Below are 25,781 nucleotides of genomic sequence, written 5' to 3' on the forward strand. Positions count from 1 at the left end.
CCAGCCTTCTGCTTGGTCCCAATTAGTGTTGATCAAGCCGGGCACTGTTTTTACACAATTTTATAAGTTATTTATTTATTTATTTATTTATTTGAATTTTGTTACATGCACACCAACAGTCCAGGGACTTTAGTGGTGGGCACGACGTATACAAAATATACACAAATACATAAAGAAACAAGAAACAAAGGACAAGACATCCATACACACAGACAACACAAGGACAAATACAAATATAATACTTAAAATAATAATTAGTACAAAGTAGTAAGGTAGTAAGCAGCAAGACATAAAATTTAATAGAGTACAATAATGTAAACGTGAAAGAGAAAAAATACAGACTATAATTAGTATGAGGATATAAATTACATTAAATACTTTAAAACATAGCTCTGTACACAATTAATTTGACTTGGTGTTGTGTCTATTATAGTTTTTAACGAGTCTATAAATAAGATCATTCTTGTTATAAATAGTACATAAACTAGAAAAGAGGCGAGAATTGAATTGGGGGATTCTCAATCTGGTGTTCTCAAGAATATAGCTACATTTAATTTTATAGTTATAAATGTTATGTACAAAAAGATAGTCCAAATGGGCTCTACGGTCTGCTAGAGGAATAAGATTGGGATGCGGAAAACCTCTATGAATTATTAGTTGAGACAATTTGTTTTGTAAATTTTCTAGTTTCTCAATATCAGTCGACCCAATGTCATTCCAGATAGTTGAACAGTATTCTAATTTAGATCGAATTAATCCCAAGTAAAGAGAAATAATTGAATCAGAATTGGTAGCATAATTAGTGATATATTTTATAATAGCAAATGTTCTTTTTGAAATGGAGTTTAAGTAGTCGATTTGTTTATGAAAAAATAATTTTGAATCTAGAAAGACACCAAGGTCTTTTATAATGAAAGTTTTTGAGACTGGGTTACTATTCAGAATGTAACTATAAACTATATGTTGTAAATTTATTTTTGTTTACATAGGCCTAATGAAGGATTTTTTTAAAAATATTTAGTTCACTGTGTCTTTTTTTGATGTCTCTGACTACTGAAGTAAAAGGAGTGCATTAAACCAGGAATGTTACATTTTAAAAATATGTGCCCCTCAATTTACACTTTCCTGGTATTTACACTTTTTGTCTCTGTTCCCCTGAAAAGTGTAAATAAGGGGTTTCACTGTATATAATGTTCCTTTGTTAGCGACAGTATTTTTTTTATTTTAAATATTGACTTAGTAGTTGGCAGTACTTTTCTACAGTAGTTTCTCTTCTGAAAAAAATTAAGATTAAATTTTGTGAAAAGCATTTTTCTTAACTCCTCTCTATTTGATAATATTGATAAACTGAATTGCCATATTTAGGGTAGTAAACAGTTTAAACAGTTGTTATGTAAGGTTAGCCACATTAAAATTACTGTGAATTTATATAAATTTTAAATTGTGACCATATTAAATTTTTGGTACTATTAGTACTCAAAATACCATATTTTCAGAACACCTACTTTAAACAATTTCTATATTAACTTACCAGTGTTCATAGAGTTAATGGTAAGTGAAACATGAGAGGCTGTCATTTACCACTACCATTAATATTCTTTAAAAACGGTTTTAGTTTAATACCATTTTAGTCTGTTAACACCATGATAAGAATTATCTCCCCTCTTGTCCCAGATTTTAATTTGTTAGTCTCATTGTGATTGTTGGAGTGGTGCAACTGTTACTATTTGTAAATTTATGTGACAATAAAACCTTTGGTTTTCCCCTTTAATTCATTAAATGTGGTTTACTAAGTTCTATACATGCTCAAAATATAATACTTTTTGACGTGACAACATCTAATAAATCGATGAACGCCGGCTGCACGCACAAAAAGTGTCCCGAAACGCACATTGTCCCACTACGGATGTGTCCCGTTACGCTCATTGTACGCATGCGCCGCATCTATCTTCCATTCGATTGGAACAACCATTGATTTGACTTTTCAATCATGTTTTCATCATTTGAATTATTAATATCATGTAATTTAACGATCGTCCACTGATTTTCAGCACAATCCGTACAGTTATTTAAAAGTAATGTTGAATTTTCAAATACTTTTTTTTTTGTATGAACAATGGTGTTTTACAGTTACACATAATAATTCAAATTACACCCGGGATCTTTTGCACAATGTTTTAAAAAAATATTGTAACACATTATAAATAAGTTTGGTGTATTTGGGATGCGTATTTGTAATAAAATTGTATTATAAAAACGAAATATTATTCCCTATGGTGCTGCCATCTACCGTGGCGGACGCGAACTGAATGAATCGCGCTATCTATACCTGCCACAGCAATCAGGCACTCGTTAATACATATTTTCCTTTATTGCGAGGGGCATTATTATTAATGAATTATATATAAAATTTTGTGTACCTTAGTTTTATTATCGTTTAGGTTGACCAAGTTTAGAAGACACCAATTATTGATTTCATTAATGTCCCTTTGTAGTAGAGCGCTACATTGACTGTAGATATCATTTTAGAGATTTTCAGATCGTCGGCAAAGAGTACACCAGTTGAGTAATTAAGGACCATAGCAGACCTGCCAACTCTCACGATTTTGGTGTGAGGCTCACGATTTTAAGGTCCATCTCACGCCCTCACGCCAAAATAGTGTTTCCTCACGATTTTTTGAGGCCCCAAGATTTTGTTTGTAAAAGTTACAAAACAAGTTTTACGAAAGCTTACAGTAACGAGTTTCCATCAATACTCGAGTCACGTAAAGGAAGCAATTTTGCGTTTTGTAGCATGTGCCGTGCTGATTTTTCTATCTCGCATAGTGGAAGAGGAGACATTGTGAAACATGTCGCTACAAAAAAAAAACACAACTAACACGTGAAGTGTATTGCTTCCAATAAAAATATTAATTTTGCTGTGAACAGTGATAATAGTGTTACACGAGCAGAATGTTATTTTACATCTTTTTTAGTTGCGGCCCTGCATGATCACTACACAACAGCGCTAAATTATGTTCATCTAAATTAAATCTGCAATCTATAATTTGTTGAAATAAATTTTGAAGCAGAGACCATGTAACATATGTACAGGTATGTCACTTAAATTTAAAGATTCTCATTTGTTGTTTTTTATTTCTAATTTGTATTTATGGGCCTGAAAATTTTTATCGAGGACCTCATGATTTTTTAAATTTGAATGTTGGCAGGTCTGCCATAGTAATGTCATTTATAAATGTATTGAAGAGGAGAGGTGAGAGAGTGGCACCTTGTGGTACTCCAGAACTAGCATGGTGTAAAGAGGATTTATGGGTATTGACAGATACAAAAAAATATCTATATTGAGATAGCTAGAAAACCAGTTCAAGTATTTAGTACAAAAACTAAAGTCTGATAGTTTTTTTAAAAGTAGTGAATGGTTTACTGTATGGAATGCTTTGGCTAAATCAAAATAACAGGCATCTGCCTGACCTCTGTTAGTAACTAAATTATGGATTGGGTTAAGAAAAGTAATTAGGTTAGTAGTGGTGGACATTCCAGATCTGAATCAGTGCTGACTGGCTGATAATTTATTTTGAAGTTGAAAATTTAAAACTTTGTGTATAATTTTTTCAAATATTTTTGCGAAGCCATTAAGTAAAGATATTGGCCTATAGTTTGATACAATCAATTTAGAGCCATTTTTGTGTATCGGAATGACCTTTGCTATTTTCCATTTGTCAGGGAAAACTTGAGAATGCAAACTGGTGTTAAAGATATGATAAAGAAGAGGAACTAATAAGTAGGAACAGCCTTTTAATATAAAATTAGGGATGCCATCTGGGCCGGTGGATTTGGAAGATTTGAGAGCCTTGATGGCCCGTAGAATAAGGGATTCAGAAATGTACCTAGGACATAGGAATAGAATCCGAGGACATGTTTGAAGACGTCACATTATTGGTTGAAGTCTTGTAGACTGGAAAAATATTGTGCAAAAACATAAGATAAAACAGTTGGATCATTACAAATATCATCATTGATTTTTTAATATTGTATGAGTACTTTTTGTCAATGAGGCATTGGAGTATTAACTAGTGTACTTGTCCTCATGTTGCCAACTATGCCAGGTGCAGTTTCTTTTTGTTTAGGTTGTGGATAGAAATGACTTCCATACATTGGTTCCAAATTGTTCACTAGAGATGGAATTCACTCAGTCGTATGGCATGTTGCTCCTCACTGTGTGTGAAGTTGTGAATGAAATAACAGTAGTGCCGTGACGAGCTTGTGTAACGGTGTGATGGCGTTGCAGGCGTGTGCGTCCAAACAGAGACAGTGCTGCGTCAAGCAATAGCGGAGCGCATCAAGCCCGTTCTGTTCATGAACAAGATGGACCGTGCGCTGTTGGAACTGCAACTAGGAGCGGAGGAACTGTACCAGACATTCCAGAGGATTGTGGAGAATGTGAATGTCATCATCGCCACCTACAGCGACGACTCGGGCCCCATGGGCGAAGTGCGCGTGAGTATGCGTTCCACTACCGATACCTTATCATATCTTGGATATTGGTAACTGTGAAACGTAATTTGTAGGCAAATATATTTAAATGGTATTAATGAAGTATTTTGGAAGGCTTTTGCTCAAAATAGTGTAATTTGCATAAAAATTGGGCAGTGGTAAAAAAATTTATAGAGAACATATTGTCTCTTGAATTTATTAAAATAAATTTTACATCTTGTAAGACTTCGTCAGGATTAGTTTTCTTTTGATAGGTTTAGAATATAAAAAACCATTAATGAAACTAAATTTAAGCAAGGGTAACCCAAAAACGGGATAGTTTGGGCCTGGATAATTGAGATTTTACTGTACTTAAAATACAGTGTTTTATCACATAATCGTCACACTTTTTATACTAAAATCAAGTGTGAAAAGTAGGGGTGCAACGTTTATGCAAAAAAAATCTATTTAGGTAAAGTTATTAATAAAAACAAAACCCATTCATGGAAAGTACGTTTATTTAAAATAGTGGAGCATAAAAGAGCATGCCAAATAATTTAAATTAATAAGTCATGCAACAAAAACCTTTCTTCAACTTTAAATAGGAAACAATAATGTGAATGCGAGCGTGAACTAACGCATAACTAGAGAGGGTGAAAAATAGCATTTATTCTGGTCATTTATAGCATTTAAATATTTACTTGTAGCATTTTTATAGCATTTATCACCAATATTATAGAATTTTATAAGCACTTCACCAACCACAGGGATATAATTTTTCCTCAGTGTAGATGCTTAGGGTATGTCCCCAGAACCAGGAATGTACTTGTTGATGTATTCCCTTACAGCTGAATCATCGATTTTTCTAAGAGGGATATTAGCCTTGAGAAACATTTTCACAGTCTCTTCAATAAATTCCTCTTTCTCAATTAGTTATAATTTTTTACACATATTATTTGCCTAGGTTTTTGTAGGCCTTGTATGTAATTTTTCCCTCTATCTCTCATATTAGATAAGCTTCAGTCTCTTTGCATTTGCAGTGTTATCCTTGTGCTTCAGTGATGATCGTTTTTACTGACCTATTCATATTGATGAAAATAGAACGGCCAACTGAGAAGCATAAGGTTTTTACACAAGGTTTAAGGAGCCCGCTTAAAGTGCAAATACATGTGCAAAACTTGAGCTGATTTGTTTCACTCGCCACTCGTTATTTCTTCCCAGGGCCTTAGTTTTAATAACATATAAGTAGGGACCCAGAAAAATGAAGTGCAAAATGCGATGTAATCCTGTTAGGGTAAGTAAGGGAATTTTCTTAAAATCCTAAAAAAATATATATATTTTCCAGATTGTTTTTAATTCATATTCAACTCTCTGTAATATGGCATATGTGAGGTTTGTTTGAACTAGTACAGCTGTATGGATGGTATGGCTGTATTGTCATTATTTCTTTCAGATAAAGGCAAAATATATAAATTATTAAAAAAAAATTGCCAGGGAAAATTGTAATTTTGATTATGTATAGTTAGGAAAATGTTTTTACAGATTTGTGTGGACACCCTGTTATTGTTATACCAAAGAATTTCAATCTCTTCATTGTAGGATTTTTTCTTTCAACACCTATTATTAGTACTTATGATGGCACAAAAATGTTACGTTTGCTATGCATAGCCAGGCAAATTTTGTCAGCGTAGCTATGCATGTTCTATCTTTGTATGTTATTATGTAGGAAAGTGAGATGGTGTCATACAAGTGAAACTACTAGGTTTTTTTGTTTATATCAGGTGTTTTTGGCCTGTGTAAGGTAGTTTTATTATGTAGGTACTTTATTAAATATAAATTATGCCAAATTAGTAGATTGTATCTGTGCGAAACCGGGGCGGAAGCTAGTCAGTATAATATATCAGAAATATTTATTTTCTGTTGGTGATCAGGTAGCAATAATCCAAATAAGTAAATTACAAACATGATGTATACGAATACCAAATTGTTTACAAAAAACCCCGTACATTTGCCAACATTTTTTGTGTACTTGCATGCAATGGTAGAGTTTCACTGGTGTGTATTGCTCAAAAACCAGATGATTTATTGTTAAATTATTAATTTATTTTGTTAAGCTTATTTCTTCTGAGTGAAGATTACTTAAAATGGAATATAATATCTGTTTTGGTCACAAATGTTAAACAGATCATTGTGCGACCATTTTGATGTGGAATTTTAAGAATCTGATTATTTCAAGTTTTGAAAATTCAAGAAAGGGTATTTTAAGGTTCCTGTATTGAAGCCATTTGTTACCATTAAATGGAAAGGGAACTCCGTGTTTTAATAAATATGTAGCATGCATATTATTGGCCTGTTTTATTTTAGGTTGACCCCAGCAAGGGTAGTGTTGGATTCGGCTCCGGTCTTCATGGTTGGGCTTTCACATTGAAACAGTTTTCCGAGATGTATGCTGAAAAGTTCAAGATTGATGTTGTGAAGCTAATGAAGAGGTAAGGGTTTAGTTACCTCCCATGATTGTGTTGCTTTAGGGTTGTGCAAATATTCGGTAAAATGCATTTGTCTAGAAGAACTAATTGAAAGTTAACAGATTAATTTTTTTGATTTAACAAAATATTAATGCCCAATGAACATTAATTTAGTTCCTATTAAATTTTTTTTCTAGTTTCGGAGTTAACTATAATTAAATTAAAAAAATCAATGTACCATTTTGTTTCCTTAGTAGGGCTCGAAGTAATGCTGTTCGATTTGCAGTTTTTAAGTAACAATGTCAATATATTACGACATGCTTTGAAGTTACGTGCATAGTCATAGATTGAAAATAGAAATTTTATACAGTAGAATCTCGTTAATCCGTGACGCGCTAATTGGGTAATCGGATAATCCGGGATGATTTAAAAGTGCAGAAAAAAAGAGAAGTAAAAGTGGTCAGTGCTTGAAATTAACGTCACGTGGGCCGGCGACTGGCCAACACTGCAAGCCATCGCGTGGGCCGCCAAACTCTGCAACGCTGTTTGTACCGACCCTTTGTGCAGAGGTGCCAAGTTCTACGAATTGTCCGTAGTTTATACGAATTATTGTGGCTTGCTACGGAAGTACGGATTCCGTTTTTAAGCTACGGAATAATCAGCTTCAGATAAAAAAAACGGGCCATTGTCTTGTGCACGTACGCATCTACAGCTGTGTATATCGTATGATGCATCATTTTCCCATGCTCAGGGAGAGTTTTGTTTTCACTTTAAAATTGTGTGGAACTAGTCGAGTTAGCATATTATTGTGAATTATGTGTTTTGTGTATAGATAAGTTGTTTAAACGCGTATGGTGTACAACGTCCCGCTTCGCTTCAAGATACTTTTGTATTTGTATAAGCACGAGAAAAATATCGATTATATACAATCAATCTGTGTATTGCTTCGGGCGTGTGGATTGGCTTTTCGACTCATTCATCGATACATCGATCCGTCCAGTTGTTGGTTGTTCTTTGTGCGGGAAGCGTCATGTGTAGTTATCAAGTTTTACATTTGAAGTTACCTTAAATATTTGGGAAATATAAATGTTGCGTGCGTGTGAACTCAACATGGCTTCCAAACCAAAAAATTCACTAAAGTATAGCAAAGAATATTGCAGTTGTGGACAAGTCTAGCCGTGTCTAGTGTATCTGAATACCACGTGTTTTGTAATTTGTGCAAGTGCGATTTTAGTGTTCAACATGGAGGTAAAAACGATTGCCAGCGTCACGTAAGTAGTAAAAAGCACATGGACAATTTGCAAGTAAAATATGCTAATAAAACTTTAACGTCTTTTTTTAAAACTGAGACTGCTGATCCCACTACAAACGCCGAAGTTCTTTTTACTTCATTTCTCATCGAGCACAACATACCACTTGCTGTTGCAGATTATTTCAGCCCTTTATTAAAATCAATGTGTCCAGATTCAAATATCGCACAGAATTATGCTTGCAAGCGAACAAAGACTACTGCAATTGTGAAATCACTTGCAGAGACGTCCCAAGCCGAAATAATTGATAACTTAAAGCATTCAGCTTTCAGTATTGCTACTGATGGGAGTAATGACAATGAAGAGGTTACATTATACTCCATCGTCGTAACGGCCTACAGATCCGATCTAGGAAAAATCATTTCAGAAGTTCTTGCTGTTTGTGCTTGCAAAGTTCAAAACACAGGAGAAAACATCTTCATTTTGATTAATGAAGAGATACAGAAGAGGGGTTTGACATGGAATAACTGCTTGTCATTTGGCACAGATAATTGTTCAACAATGATTGGCAGACATTAAGGAACAGCTTCCTTCATAAAGAAAGAAAATCCAAATGTGTTCATGCAGGGTTGCGCTTGTCATTCAATACACATTGCTGCACAGAATGCTGCAAAAGAATTGCCAGTATGTATTGAAGATCTTTTGGTTGATTTGTACCACTACTTAGATAGAAGTTCTCTTCGTCATCAGAAGCTGCAGCAATGTCAGGTTCTGTGCGATACTGCCACACACAAAATTCTAAAGCATACAAGCACTAGATGGTTATCATTAAAGAATTGTATTGATAGGTTTTTGGAACAGTGGCCTGCACTACTCAGTTTTGTTTTTGGTGAAAAAAAGTGTGATGAACGTAATTTGAAACATACTGCTTGCATTTCAGCTGGTGGTAATGAAGTAGGAGAGGCTGGGTGCATACCTGAAATTACTAGTACTTTAGTTCCTTTGAATGACAAAGCAAGGCAAAAAACTTCAAATGTTACCAATATCAAGTCCAATTCGTACGTTCTTGAGAGGCCAAATGCACCTGACAGAGACTCCATACCTCGAGATGTTGCAACGTCTACAACTAAGAAGCACGCTTCGTCTAAGTCAAAGAATGATGAAGCTCCAGCTCAATCAAAATGCAAGATTGACATCTTAAGCAGTCAAAATCCAAAATCAGCAAAAAAAAATAGCAACCAAGCCTACGCATCACAGTGTGAATGTACGACTTGATAGGATTAAGCAGGCTTTGTCTTCGCCTGTTACAAAATTGTACTGTTTGTTCCTCCAAAACACTACCCCAGTGTTTACAATAATTAATACGGTGCTGCAAAGTGAAGAACCGCTAATTCACATTCTCCATAGTGAGCTATTGTCACTACTCACTGAGCTTTTTATCAGGTTTCTGAAGCCTGAAGGTATTCGGAGTAGCAAAAGTATTTTAGATGTCAAATATTGGGATAGGAATCAACAAAAAGACAACAAAGACCTAGTTATTGGTGCAAAAACAAGAATGTACATAAGTGATAAAGATGTGGGTTTAAGTGAAGAAAACATGGTGATTTTCTTTACCTGTGTGCGAAAATATTTTGAATCTGCTTGCAAATACATTCTGACCAAGTTTCCACTACAGAATGAAACTGTAATCCATGCTGCTGTAGCTGACATACAAAAACGTGAAACAGTTTCCTATGAATCTGTTCAGTATTTTTGTGTGAAGCATTCATTCTTGTTGAATGAACAGGAGAGCTCTGATCTGGAAGTGGAATTTGCTAGGTATCAGTGTGAAGATCTTCCTCAGGAAATCAAATCGTGTAACAGAAATAGAATGTATGTTGCATGGCATTTTATTACAAAACTGAAGAATGCTGATGGACATAAGAAATTCATTGTCCTTCCTAAAATAATGTTGGCAATTCTTACGATACCTCATAGTAATGCTTCTTGCGAGAGAATTTTTAGCATGGTTAGGAAAAACAAGACAGAATTCAGGCCTACAATGGGTTCTGAATTACTAGAATCTTTGGTTATCCAGAAGACACACATGCTAACAAGTGGCAAAGCTTGCTTTGATCAGAAATTCTCAAGTGATGTGCTTATCAAAGCAAAGAAGGCAACACTCAATATGCTCCAGAAATCCTAGACTTAAGTGTGAAGAAGTTTCATACAAACAACATGTGTAAGTTATATCAGGGTGGCCACACACCGGGAAAACCAGGATTTATCAGGGAAATGACATTGATCGGGAATTATCAGCGAAATGTCATGGGATATTTTTAAAAACCGGGAATTTGTTGTGTCATGTATATTTCCGCAGAGCTGCCAACCATTACGGATTTTCCGTAATTATTACGGATTTAACACAATATTACGGAATTACAGAACATCGCTGGTTTATTACGGAAACGAGGCTTTGTGCTGCTGGGTAACGGAAAAAAATTCCGTTTCTGGTGTGCTGTGTGCGTGTTTCGTGAACGCAGTTCGAATACATCACGTGGTTGCGCAGATAACGGAACTGATAAATGTGCGCATGTACTGTCGAAATAAGTAGATTAATTGTTGTGTTTTGTAATAGAAATGGTACGGTATTACGTCCGTTGTACGATACAACTAGTACATATTCTCGGTCTTTTCGTTTGTTAGCTACTTACATCACGATAATTTTTGTACGGTACTTTGCTTTGGCTAACCTGTCTTGTGTTATTTACTTTCTTGAAAGCCATTTTTTTCATCAAAGTGTTTTTGTCGTGTGTACAGACGTGAAACCTTTTTATGTTGTTCGATAGTGTTGTGTTCTTCAGTGCCGGTTGTAGAAATGAAGCGTGTGACAGAACAATGTGTATCTGGGGCAAAAAAAAAAGAACGTTATTCTTCAGAACTTTTGACCAAACTATATAAAAAAAATGGCCATGCTTGTCATCTTCAAATGTTTTGGAACGCTACGCTTTTTGTAATGTATGCACGTGTGACTTTTCGATTGCGCATGGTGGAAGGGATGACTGAGGACGGCATATTGAATCAAAAAAAACATGCAGAACATTTTAAAGCCGTGACGAGCAATAAATCTATATCGTCGTTTTTCGCTACATCTGAAGAAACGAAAGTAACAAACGCAGAGTTATTGTTTACAAGTTTTTTGGTAGAACACAATTTACCGATAGCAGTAGCCGATCATTCGGGTAATTTGTATAGAGCTATGTTTCCGGACTCAAAATTTGCACAGAAATACAGCTGTGCAAGAACAAAAACATCTGCCTTAGTGGAGTATATGGCTGGTGAAACTAAATAGAAACTGTTGAATCTTTAGTAAGTGGACCATTTGCATTAGCTACAGAATGCAGTGAAGATTCATCCATTAGTTGTTTCATTTTTAAATCAAACACAAGGTAAAATTTGCACTGTACTGTTATCCCTTTTTGAGAGTACTAAGCCTAAGAATATTTTACAACTAGAAATGTTACACTTCAAAAATGAACGTAAGAACAGTTATCAAAAGTTGTGTGAAAAAATGTTTGAGGGCTCACCACTGAAATACCCCATTACATAAAACATAACACAGACTGCAGGTCATTGAACGGGGCGCTATAATGTAAAGTGACATTTAAAATGTATTTGTTACTTAACGAACTTCTGTATGTATATAATGAAGAAAATACAGCAGGGTTAAAATATGAGTAATCTGTTTCTATAATATTATATTTTTTCATCAAAAGTATGTTTTTTTGTAATTGTAAATATCAGGGAAATTTTGAATTTTTAATCAGGGAAATCAGGGAAAAATCAGGGAATATTTTTGGTGACTGTGAGTGGCCACCATGTATATACCTTTCTTGTTTTATTATAGGTCATGTGTGTGAACTTTGTCGAACATCTACTTCCACCCCTCCCAAAGCTGGATCCACCCCTGATTTAATTCACTACTGAAAATATTCTAAAACTACTGATTTTTTTAATATTTACTACTGATTGCATTGGTAAATGGTTGGCACCTCTGCTTTGTGTCACCCCCCTTTCAGCTGTTGCATTTGACACTCTTTAAACTTGAGGGGGATGTCTTGACTTCTGCTTCCCGTCTCCCGTTTGAATGTTGTTTCATGTGCTGCTGAGTTTTTTTGCGCCCGCCAACGCACGGTAGGCGCCTGGCGAGTGATGTGTCTGGCTGGCATTCGGCTAGGGGGGGGGGGGGGGGGGGGGGGCTACCCAATATTTATGCACATTCTTATCTTTCTCTCGTGGGCTGTTGTAAATGACCGTGAACTAATGGCTAGGCAGTGCTGTATTTTTTTAAACCGAGACACTAATTCGAAGAGGGCCCTTACTGTTAACGGATTATCGGGGTTTATTTTTTTTACAGATAAAGAATTTTAATTATCCGGGCATCGGCGGGTCCCAATTAACACGAATAATGGGGAGTTTACTATTTTTATCCATCTGCTGCCAAGGCGCAGTAAGCCTCGGGAGATGTTAGGTCACATGACCTTGGCCTTAACCCAGCTGCACGCCGGTGTCTGAGAAGCTTGACAAGACCTTCCGTGCTTATAATCGCTAGTCCGTAAAATTCGGTAATCCGTGATTATCTCGGTCCCGACCAAAACGAATTAACGAGGTTCTACTGTATATATATTTTTTCATTTCCCTACATTTTTATTTCCGTGCACGCACAAGGGCAATGATAGTTTGTACCATTAAATGCAATCCAATAAATTAATAATTCCTACCTATTTGGTTCAACTATTGCAAATTTACATAGCCTTTTTAATATAGTTTAGTGGTTTATATTAAACAGAAATATATCGAACCAGTGTTCAGCCTGTTTCAAAATCATCACTTCTGGCTAGCTCAAAATTAGGTGATGAATGAACATACAAGTTGGTAGCAGGTCACAAAGTAATTCTTAAGCAGTGTTTTTTGTGTTAGCTGTTGTTTACTATTCACTTAAAATTACCATATCACTGTAAACTGAACAAACACAAAAAATTTTTAAATGTACATCCAGAAAAGAAAAAAACACAAGACTCTTCTTCCAAATTAAATCCTGTGGTGATAACTCATGGTACATTGCCTGGATAAGTTCTGGGCAGCGATGGCTAAACAAAGGCTTTTGTCGCCTTGCTGCGGTCTTTGCCAATGACTACGGTAAAAAAAGTTCTAATTTATAAAAATTTCCAAAAAAGGTTATCTATTTTGGACTGTTGTCGTAAAGTTATACTTTAAAAACAGAACATTATGTTAGTCGAACCATCGCCAGACCACGACCTCTGAGCACAGTGCTTGAACAATGACTAACCATACAGCCTTCCTTCCCTTTGTGCAAGCAGTGTTCTGGGCTCACTGGCGTAATTCTCAGCCAATCACGGCATATACCATCAGAAACTTCCACAAAATTTTTAAATCTGTTCCCACTACCCGATCAATTCTGTCTCGCTCTAAAACAATCCCTTGACCATGAATCAAAGCCTAGTGTGAAACAAAGTCTCGGTCATGGAAATCACCAAGGAGAATTGCGTCAGCACGTCTTCCCATACAAAGAAACCAATAAAAAAATTACTTGGAAAATATACTTATGCGTTATAAAAACAAAAGTGTTAAACCAGATGAATTACGTTCATAATACCTGACATGGTCAGTTCAAAATTACTTCTAAAAGGAAAAACTTTACATCATTTGATAACCTAACCTGAAATATGACAAAAATTAACAAAACATTATTTCTGGATTGTCATGGGGAAAGCTGTAATCTGGGTTTTACAAGCCAATGTTTGTATCATGTCTTCCCGCATGTCCGTAACAGCTCTGTTGAGAAAAACAAGAAGCTTAATTTTTGTTTTAATGTTATGAGATTTTAATTGTCTACGACATTAATAACATAATTTGTAACTCAGAAATGTTGTCAGCACCTACTTAAGAATGTTATTCCCAAGTTCTTTTAGAAAACTGAGGCCTGGATTTTACTTTTACACTAATTTAATGTTAGGCTTATTAATCTCGAAATGTTTTAAAAAGTTATTTTAGTACATTTTAAGTATATTAGTACAGTAGAACCTTCTGCTTCTGTGAGAGATTTTCTTACATATTTTCTTTTTGTACTTTGTGTGTTAACATTTAATTAATTTCAGATTTTTATCACAAACAATTTTATTAAATTAACACAACTACAGTAGACTCCTGATTATCTGGAGTGATGATTGGTAAGGGGTCTATGGATAACCGAAAAACACAGTTAAGCAAAATAACTTAAAATTTTTTATCTACGGTATGCGTTACCAGAAGTAACATATTTTTGTTTTGTGGAACTGAATGAATTAAAATTTTTGTTGCAGGTTGTGGGGTGAGAACTTCTTTAATCCCAAGACAAAGAAGTGGTCCAAACAGAAAGATGATGATAACAAGCGCTCTTTTTGCATGTATGTGTTGGACCCAATTTACAAGGTAACAATTAATGCCGATAATTTCAGTTAATGTGTTTTTATAAATGTGTGGGATTAAATTGTAATAGGTTCATAGAATGGAAAGATTAATTTTTTTATTGTTTTTATGAATGTTGTACATACATCACTAGTATCTTGCATAAATAGATAAAATTACTTTAACTGGCATTTATCACATTTTTATATATCAAACCAGGAAATTGTTTTATTGGAACAACTAAAATTACATATGTTAAGCAGTGGGGGGAAAAACATTAAATGACTTTTGAATTTCTTTCTGAGAAACTTATTCAAAATTAAACTTTTATGTTCTGTCACTGTCTTATTGATTATTATTGAAATGCTGTTAATATGAATCAGAGTTAATATGGAATGTTAAATATACAGTATTCTTTTGTTACTTCATATCCTTGTGTTTCTAGGCATTCAGCTGTGTCTGTGATTAGAGAGATATGATTTATTTAGTAGATTGCACTGTTTTTAGAGATTTTTTAAATTTTTTCTTACATCCTCATTATACTTAAAAGCCATATACCGTAATCACTCGCGTAATGTCCGCAGTAATTTGACCACATTTTTGGCCAAAAAAATGGGGTGCGGACATTATGCGAGGAAATATAAAAAAATACAAAATTTTGTGTCTTAATTATTACTAAAAACGCACAAAACGTATCTAAAATCAATTTGGATTTCACTAGCTATTTTAAAAGAATATTGCTGCGGGATCGCTTGCAAACAACCCGGCTTAGACAATGTTTACTTTGCTGTAATTGCCACCGGTAACTGTCTCGCACCCGCCGGAACATAAAAAAAAATTACGCGCTACACTGAAATAAGTGTGGTTACGTGTGCCTTTAATGTGATTAATATGTGATGGATTAAAACGGCTATTAACGGCACGGCTGCAATATTTTAGCCGTACCATATCCTTACGTGCGGCGCGTAGGGAACCAGCGAGCTGGCAGCAGCGCAGTGACTCACCAGTTCCACATCTGCTGCGCACTGTACTTCCCCCCCCCCCCCCCCAGCAATCTGATGGCCTTCGTGACGTAGAGAAGGAGGAAGGGGAAGGAAACATTTAGAGCGTGAGAATGGCCAAGGGAGGGATTCCAACCAAATGTAAACAAAGAGGGGTTCTGTTCTGTCCTGACATGTAAAACAGGGCACACACTAATTAAAGTTGACGTTCTTTTACGCTGCGCTGCGTGTCTTACCTCAACAGAAAACAAGACTGATCCATGTCAGCAAATGGGATGTTAATTTTTTTTTATAAATTTAACATAACATTAAAACAGTTCAAATAATGAACTTACTTACCCAAAAAAACTGATACTGCAACAGCACTCAAAATATTAATTTAGTCTGCATTTTAGTAACTGCAATTTCAAATAGGTAAATGTTACGAAAACCTAATTTAAAAGAAAATCATACACTTAAGAGTTTAAAAAAATGTAAGTCTTTCTCAACACATCACTTTCTAATCTGCTACCGACGCGTCGCTATCATCTTCTTCGGCGTTACTGCTTTCTGCGTCAGCATTGCTCCTGTCATCATCTGTATCTGGGAAGATTACATCGTCTTCAGTTCCGTCGAGGCGAACACTTTTTTCGTGCACTTCAAACTCCCTTTCAGCAGCCCTGTTCCCATGCTCTTCAGCATAACGAACAACTCTTAATTTAAACCGCGCAATGAAGGATTTATATTTATCCATTCTGTACTCTACACTACAAAACTCGATGCGAAACTCATGCCTTGAACTTGCGTGCGTGTTGGTCAGCTGTGTTTACTGTTACTGTGCTTTGTTCAGTTCAACGAATTTCCCCACCCTTTCAGGACAGGAGAAAGGACAGCTCAAGGCCACAGCTTTGTTTACAGAGCCGTCAACTTTACATTCGTACTGCGTCCTTTAGGGGTGGCCAAAGTTGTGTTGCCCGCCGTATACGACTGGTGTGGACATTATGCGAATTTTTAATTTTTTCTTTTAAGGATATATAAATAAAGGGTGCGGACATTATGCGAGGGCGGACATTACGTGAGTGAATACGGTACAATAACTAAATAAGTTTATGTACATTACCCGTGGGTGGGGGGGGGGGAACTTTTTTTTTTTTTTTTTACAAAATTCCTGGAGTCATTTTTAAAGTACTCTTAATTAAATATGATGCACTTGTCAAGTATTTTTTTCCACTATGAATCACCTCTGGAAGTCTTCAACTTTCATATCCTTCAGTGCCCTTTGTGAAGTTGTTTTTACTGCCTCCACATCATCAAAATGCTTTCCTTTTAGATTTTTCTTCTTTCTCGGTAACAGGAAAAAGTTGTGCAGGGCTAGGTCTGGTGAATACAGACGGTGGGCAATGGCAGACTACCCCTGACAGGTAAAATAGTGGTCCACTCATAAGACTGTGTGCACGGGTTGTTGTCGTGATGAAGGAACCAGTCACTTTATGCCAAAGTTCTGGGCGTTTCCTCCACACATCCTCTCGCAAATTTCCCAATAAAAGCGCTGGCTAACAGTCTGGCCATTGGGAACAAATTCCCACTGCACAATTCCACGACCATCAAAAAAAAAATGTTCATTGTCTTAACATACAACCTAATTTTTTTTTTGTTCTGGAATTGTTGTGTCTTCCACTGGCTTGACGTTTGCTTGGTTGCTGGGTCATACCAGTAACACCAACTATCGTCACCTTTAATGAGTTTGATCAAGAAGTTAGGATCACTTTCAATCTCTGGCTGAAATTCAGTCAAAAGTTTTTTTGTTCCTGTTTCAGAAGGCAAGGAACAAATTTAGGGGCAATATGTCTCATTTGCAAATCCTCAGTTAAAGTATGCTGGCACTAGCCCCAATTCACTTTTTTTTTACTGAAATTTTGTTGATTGTGAAACGAGGATCCTAATTTATTTTTTCAACTTTTCATCATTTTGAGATGTTGAAGGGCGCCTAGAACGAGCATGTTAACACTTATCTCACAACATTTAAAGCGCCCAAACCACTCAAAAACTGGTGTGTGGCTCATAGCATCCTCCTTGAAAGCCTATTGAATGAAGCATTTGGTAAGCTTCCGTTGCTGATTTTTCTAGCAGGAAACAAAATTTTAGACACACTCTTTGTTCTTTTTAAACTGCCATAACAACTTCTCACCAGAACATTAGAACCGTAATAAAAAACTATACTATGATCAGACAACCTACAAACTGCCTCTGTCTGAGCAGCTGTTTAGTACTTATACTGTGTTTAAATTTGTACTATTTGAGTGTTGCAATGATTGCCTTTATTTGGTGTTAAAAAGTAGGATTTTTTCATATATTTGCTTTTTGTAACTTTTTCCCCTCACAATTTTGACAATAAACTATATACTACCTAATTTTTAATTTTTCCATAGATAAAAAAATACAAGTTTTTGTCAGATGTAGATTTTTAATCTATCATTAAACATGTTGATGGTTGGCAATCACATAGAAATTTTTTTTTTGCAGATGTTTGATAGTATAATGAACTACAAGAAAGAAGAGGCGGCCAGCTTGTTGCAGAAGCTGAACATTGAGTTGAAACACGAAGACAAGGATAAGGATGGGAAGGCTCTGTTGAAGGTATGTAAATGATTCCACCGGTTCTACCTGGTATTGGCAGTCGATTCATAAACTATTAGGAAGAATTGGACCATGTAGGGAATCACTTCATATTTAGAATATTAGTTTGTAACAACTGTCAAAAATTTGGGCATAAAATAGATTCACATAAAATGATTGCCATAATTGCTGTTATTTTCTGGCCAGTAAGCGAACAAATTTCTCGCAACTCACCTAACACTAATATACAAATGACGTAAATTATTTGAAGGCTAGATCCTAATCACAATCACTAATATTTATTTGGAACATTACTATGGATGGGCCTGTCAAATCCTCAAATCCACCGAATCTCCAATATTTGTAAGATTCAGGATTTGAGGAAATAAATTCAAGATTTGAAGGAAAATATACTAAAAAAAATATTGGAGTAAAACTAGTAAATTAATAATTTCAACATTAGCAAACTTTTAAGTTTACTAGGCTAATTTATATTTATACTTAATTCTAATACCGTCCTCCAAAATATTATTCTTTTAGTGTATGCATAAAGTCAATTAAATACATATTGTTTACTCATCTGGAAAACTAGTTCATGGAACAAATATAAATGTAAAGGTTTTCATATTTAGGGATCTAAAAAAATGAAACTTGAAATTTACAGAAAGCTACAATATTTTGAATATACCATATTTTGAAAGAACGTCGCTTTGATCGCTAGCAACAAGGGCCCTCACTGTGTCTCCCGTAATCTATGGAAAGAGCTCAATACTTTGTTTATTTTATTTTTGGGGTTAAGTTTAGTTTAAATTACCGGGAAATAAAGGATCGTACCAGTTTTTTTTAAGTTATTTTCAGTGATAATACATGTAATTATTAGAATGGCTGATAGTTCTGGAAATGTTCAAGACCGTAAATTGTCGCACATTTGGAAATTTTGTGAAAAACGAAAGGGTGAGTGCAAAGTGTGCAAAAAATGTATTCAGACGCTGACTTGTTCAACAAGTGGTCTGTTGCGACACTTGAAACTTCATCCAGCCGCCGAAAAGGATTATTTGGAATTAACTAGTGCTGGGCGAAGTTCGAAAATTTCGAACCGAACCGAACCCTTACGTTCGGTTCGGTTCGAAACCTTTTAAAATATATTCGAAAAACCGAACGTTTGTTTAAAAAAAATTACGTTTTTCTAACCCCCATTTGAGACCATTCACAAAACAGCACAACAAAATTCCATTACTTGTAATATTCCGACTTCTATCGCATAATCGTCGCCTCAACAGTTTCAAGCGCAGACAAAATAAATATAAAAAAATTATTAATCGTCGAATAACTCGCATAGCATTTTTTCATATAGGCGCGCTTTGTTTTTTGTTTACTTTAGAGATTTTATGCATTTCTCGTACTACGTAATATAAACTATCGTATAAATGCCAAAGGTATTGTATATTATACCTTTAACTATAGTGCATGTACGAGACGTGTTGTAAAATCACTAAAGATACGTACCCCATACGTTAAACTAAAGCGCATGTACGAGAACTCTCGTATTTCGGCAAAACTAACGTGATCAAGTTAACACAAGACAAATGCGGTAGGAAATGATTACGTAAATTACGTATTTTAAATTACTGGGATGTACGTATTTATTTTCTTTGGCTTTTTTGGTTATAACAGTCAGGTACTGAAAATATTAATTTAATCTTGTTTATTAAAAGTACTGGTCCAGTAAATTTTACAGTACGGTACTAAGTTGACTAGCGTAGTCGCGGCAGCCATCATGATTTCTCGTGTTTTCTTTTTTCCGACGCAAATTTCTATAACCACACTTCTTACGTTAAGTTTACAATATTATTGTTCTTGAGGTGATTTGCGGTGAGCAGGCTCACGTCGTTTAAGTTTTCCAAATGGAGAAAAGATAATGACGACCCAGATGACCAAGAACCACCCCTAAAAATGTCAAAAGTTTCTACTGACGAGCAGCATTCTTCCAAGAAAACAGCAACTGCAGTCAGCGGGTTTTGTAATGTAGATAGGTAACTTAATTCACATTCGACTTTTTTTTAATGTCCTATTGATGTTAGGTTATGTCTACCACAAAAATATGTTATGTGGCCTTATGTTGAATGTTCGTCATCTTTATAATATATTTTTTTAAATGAAGGTTAGTGTACAATGAAAAAGAAAGGTAGTCTTTTTGAAATTTAGATGGAACTTCTTTATGAATTAAAAGTATGTATATATATAAAGAAATAAAATGTGAAATGATTTTCTCTAAACTGTTTTCTTTCCTTCATTATTTATTGCATAAACTTTATTTATAAAATGTTTTGCAATGTTTTAATAAAGCTAAGCTATATATTGTTTTAATTATACATACATATGAATGGAGAACCTTTCTTTCTCACCATTCAGTTAAAGACCAAAATGCTGGTCGTCAGTTCATTTTAATTCAAAACAATTATTTCTGTATGAGGTTCGGTTCGGCTCAGTTCGAAATTTTTTTGCTATGGTTCGATTCGGTTCGGTTCGAAACCAGAGAACTGAGGTTCGCCCAGCTCTAGAATTAACAAAGGAAAAAGCTACAAAACAAAAAGAAAATTCTTATAGGTAGTTACCAATCCAAGACTGTCTCACAAAGAAACAAAAAGTTAGCGAAGCTAAAAAAACACAACTGACAGGATAATTGGTGTAATGATGGCATGTGATTTTCAGCCATACAGCATTGTAGAGGATCACGGATTTAAAGGACTGCTCAATGAATTAGAACCAGGTTATGAAGTACCATCTCGCACTACATTTTCCAGGTCTATTGTACCAAAAATTTACCGCGAAGAAAAAGCCAAACTTGCAGAAGAAATAATGAGAGATATTGATGATGGACTTCAGTCTGTTTCATTTACTACTGACATGTGGTCATCCGCAAGGCAGGACAGTTTTATTTCTCTCACAAGTCACTATTTAAAAAAGACTTTGAGTTGAAATATCATGTCCTTGGAAATTACCACTTTTCAGGTTCGCACACTGCTTTGGCAATACAAGAAAAGCTGACAAGCAGCTATAGACAAATGGTATTTTCCCACCAATTCAATACAATTGTACGTAGTTACAGATAATGCTAAGAATTTCACAGCTGTCATAAACAAAACATCATGGATTCACACACGGTATTTTGCCCACACACTACAGTTGGCAGTTCAAGATGCTAAAAGTGAACACAATGTTGCAGACCTTGTAGCAAAAGGCCGGCCAATCGTGGGACGTTATCACCACAGCAATATTGCTCGAGAAAGGCTTCATGCTCTGCAGCTAAAGTTGCTCTGCAGCTAAAGTTGAAGAAACCTGTACTCGAGCTTTTACCAATAGTGCCGACAGGATGGAACAGTGAGTTTATAATGCTCTCCCACCTTGTTGAGCAGCAGATACCCTTATCTGCAGATCTAGGAGATTCAATGGCAGTAGAAAATTTCACATTGAGTGAGTGGAAGCTTGCTGCTAATGTAGTAAGTGTGTTGCAGCCAGTAGAACAAGCCACAAGAGAGCTGTGTTACTCTAAATTTCCCACTATCTCTTTCAAAATACCATTGCTGTATGGCATTGAGGCAACACTTTCTAACTACAGCAAAACCCCTTATTTGCACTTTTCATGGGGACAATGTAAAAAAGTGTAAAAAGCGGGAAAGTGTAAATAAAGAGAAAAGTAAGAAATATGTTAAAGTTAATTAAAATACAGCCGCATCCTGTAGCGTTCATAACAAATGCGGGCTACATTACACATACGCATTGCACCACAGTAAAAAATTAAAAAAAAAAGGCCGCAAATTGTAAATTTACCGTCAATAGCGCGCCGTGCACGGAGAAAGGTCATCGTACTCAATCGGCTGTTATGATGCGGCGTAGCCGCCGGCTGGCTCTCTGTTGTCTGAGCTGTGCATGCGCAGTATAACTCACTCAACGCTCCGCCCAGACTCGTGACGTTCCTTCAGCAGCCAGCCAATAGATGCGAGCTTAGCGGAAAAAAATATAAGCTCCACCTCCTGTGTACCAGTTTTGTCCAGTTCTAATACCAGTTTATTGGTATACGCACCAGTTTTCTAGCTGCCGTGACGTGTTCAAGTTTACATTCATCTTGATGTCTTGATACCAATTATTAATTATTTACGATCCCCAGATATAAATGGTTAGTTTAAAAAATTTGCGTCAACTGTACAATACTTCCGAAATTATAAAATACGTTTAAAACAGTTACCAAGACTCCGCTCATTTTATCTAGTGAAGTATTTCGGCTAAGTTGTGACATAAATATAGTAACAACGTTTCGTGAGTTTACGTTTTTCCCGAGTACATTTTAGATTGTCTCCTGCTATAATTACTCGGACGTTTACACGCCTAGGCTTAAATTATTGTATGTTTAGAAATAAAAGCAACTTTTCATGTTATAAAATATGTTTATTTTGCGATTTAAAATGTTCACTGCCGACTATAAAAGTTACGTTTTTTACAATGTTTTTAGGCCTACTATCGTTGTTACATGACGTAAATAGCGGGATGGATTAGATTTTTGAGACGTAATTCGCGTGAAAGTATTGTATTAAATGGGAACCAAACGGGACCTGAAGAATATAGTGCAAATAACGGGAAAACGTAAATAACGGTAACGTTAATAAGGGGTTTCACTGTATGTTGAAGATCAAAGTAACCCTGGAATTGCATTTACTATCTCTCTTCAGAAAAGTATTAAATCTAGGTTTCGGTTGTACACAACAGTAAAAGAAGACATGATTGCAATGGTACTTGACCCACACTTCAAAAACATTTTGCTGCAAGACCACGAAAATCTTATTTGTGTGCAGCGTACTTCAGATCTCAAAGTGGTTGTTGATAAGAAAATCCATCAGATACAGTTGAAGCCACCTGTTCTCTGTTGAATACTTTTGAACATCTGAAGAAATCAAGCTGTTCCTCAGTACGTGATTTCCAAACTGCACTAGATATCCGACTGGAGTCTGTTTACGAAAAGCATTTAAGAATTTGTTAATGCCCAACTGGTTCTTTTGATATCGGATCAAGAGGATTTAGAGGAGATAAAATGGCTAAAAGGCATGTGTTCGAAGTTTTAGGTGTAAAAAACCCGTTACAAATTTCTTGAAAGTATCAGAGGGAAATGCATTACACCTTTATCTTTATTTTTCCGCCATGTAATGTTACGGTCACCGCTCAAATTTCACAGTTATCTGACGGGAATGAGATGACTGCGCGCCAGTTTAGAGCCTTGCGCTAGAACTACCATTGAGCGTCGCTCTTATCATCCCGCTTCGCTAACACACACGCTGACCCGACGGCGCCCTAAAGCTGATTAGAGGAAGCACTTAGAAATGCAAGGCAGGAAATTCTTCCAGCTTGTCAACCAGGACCCGGGCAAGTCTTGACTATCAAGCTTTTCACATGAAAATATGAGAGACCTGTATTGTGTAATTTCGGTGTTATTTAGCGGTTTTTCTTAAAAATCGTTTTTTTCGCATTTTCCATATAAATTCGCGGAATTTTTCGCGATTTCGCGATTCACCATATAATCGTGGCCCTATTCATTAGACATTAAAAAAGCACAACTCTTTAAATTTACAACTTTTTGAAAAAATCAGTCACTTGCTTTTGTTTCTTACCTTAGAAACAACTTTTCTTAATTCGTGATTGAATTTCTGCAACATACGTTTTTCAGCCAACTGCGCATCGTCGTCTTGTTCCTCTAAATATTGAAGCAGTCTGACAGTGTGTTGCAAAACTGCTTCGTGAGTCATCTGCGCCTTCGCACTGGGCTTGCCTTTGGCGTTTTACTGTATACTGCACATAATACACTTGTCAGATAGAGTTCAAATTTGCCCACTTGTAATAAAATACAATTTACATATGTACTGTATTTTTTTCGTAGAATGCGCGCATCATAGGGAGTTTGCTGTATTTTTAATGGGCTAACTTAATCAACCAATCATTCCACCATTTGTAGTGTACACAAACGTGTACTTGAAGAAATTAATATTTTCTTTTTAAAATTACGTATGAACTCTATTGCAGGTATTAATAACAGGGCGCCAGAGGTATTCAACATGTGACAATAAAATAATACTCTTAATAATTATTTTTATTGAATTAAACATAGCATGAAAAACCTCGAGTCATGTTATCACAAAAACAAATATTAAGTAACTAATTTATTCCAGTCTATGGGATTCTGTAGACAACCTGACTCTTAAACAAAATAAATAAATATGTTTAAGTTCCTGGAAGTGTTCACAACGTAACAGTTTTGGGGTTTGCTCCGGCTTGCTCGAGCATGAAATTCCTAGCTTCTGGACCTCTGAACCTGTGTGTGAATAAATTGTGGTTCTTAATTAAATTGCCGATATTTGCCGAAAGTCAATGGTTACGTAATTTAATAATACATTAAAGTTTGTTCTAATAATGTTCAATGAAGTTGACGGTAAAAATTACGTTAGCATCCCAATACAAAGACGATGCAGGCCATACCTTATCTCTGGACGATTAAGATTGTTCAGAAAATACGTCGTAACTCATGTAAATTGAATGCAAGACCTCTGCATTCAATGTCAGGGCGTATCTGACTATTGCCCTGTATGCAGACGTAATTTTCACAGTGCTAACGCAGAAAATAGCCTCGCCACGTATAAATATTCCCCGAGGGAATAAACTTCACCACGCACTAAATGGCATCATTTTACACTCTTTTTCCTTCTCTCTTGCTTAAAATGAATTGTTACTTGAAATGGGCCAATCACGGCCGCGACGCGTAAGCGTTCTTTTTACCTAGGCCAATAAAACGTCACTTTGACACAAGCATAGGCTCGTCGAAGCTGTTCCAAAAGCCGCGTGATTATTTATATCAGCAGTTGTCATGACGACGCAGCACGAGCTGCGCGCGCCGCCATGCGAGAAACAAAACAAAACACTGCCGAAAGTCCGGGAAGCGGAATTAATCTCGAACGTGAACGTAAAACAATAACAAACAGTTTCAGTTAGTCTGATAATACCGTAGTATTACAGTAGTGTAGCTAATGTAACCAAACTGACCATTTGCAATGCAGTTAACCTAACCACGTGTTGAAAAGGCTAACTGATGGTAAAGAAAACTTGAAAACATAAGAATTTAAGCAATTTAATTTTGGATTTTTTCTTCTTAAAAATACTCTTTCAGAATTACTAAGTAACTGAAAATCATGTCAATCAATATATATATGAGGTAGAAAAGGCAGACATTTAGTGCTGCTTTCGAAGCTCACTTGAAATTTTATTTTATTGCTTGTGCTTCAATGATGATTAGATTTCACAGACCTGTTCTGATATGTTTATTGAGGAATGTGTGAAACTGAGAAGCAGGTGATAATATTGTAGCGTCCCAGGACTGCACGAGTCCCGACAGATTATAAGACGGCGAGAAAGTCAAAACAATAATTATAAACTAGGGTGGGTTCTAGTACCGTGTTTTCTCGCATAATCGTCACACTTTTTATTCTAAAACTAAGCTTGAAAAGTAGGGG

At 35.7% G+C, this 25,781-nt stretch overlaps 1 protein-coding gene across 1 annotated transcript in view; it reads left to right on the forward strand.

Annotated features, from left to right (window-relative positions):
• The window catches only part of LOC134533929 (translation elongation factor 2), a 117,605-nt gene that overhangs the window by 31,997 nt on the left and 59,827 nt on the right, over positions 1 to 25,781 (forward strand). Inside the window, exons 4-7 of the mRNA XM_063371746.1 lie at positions 4,289 to 4,497; positions 6,838 to 6,962; positions 14,551 to 14,659; positions 18,139 to 18,252. Of these exons, the coding sequence (XP_063227816.1) occupies positions 4,289 to 4,497; positions 6,838 to 6,962; positions 14,551 to 14,659; positions 18,139 to 18,252 (557 nt within the window). The remainder of the gene's footprint in view (positions 1 to 4,288; positions 4,498 to 6,837; positions 6,963 to 14,550; positions 14,660 to 18,138; positions 18,253 to 25,781) is intronic.

This window comes from Bacillus rossius, chromosome 1 (genome assembly GCF_032445375.1).
Source record: "Bacillus rossius redtenbacheri isolate Brsri chromosome 1, Brsri_v3, whole genome shotgun sequence".
Classification (NCBI taxonomy): Eukaryota; Metazoa; Arthropoda; class Insecta; order Phasmatodea; family Bacillidae; genus Bacillus; species Bacillus rossius.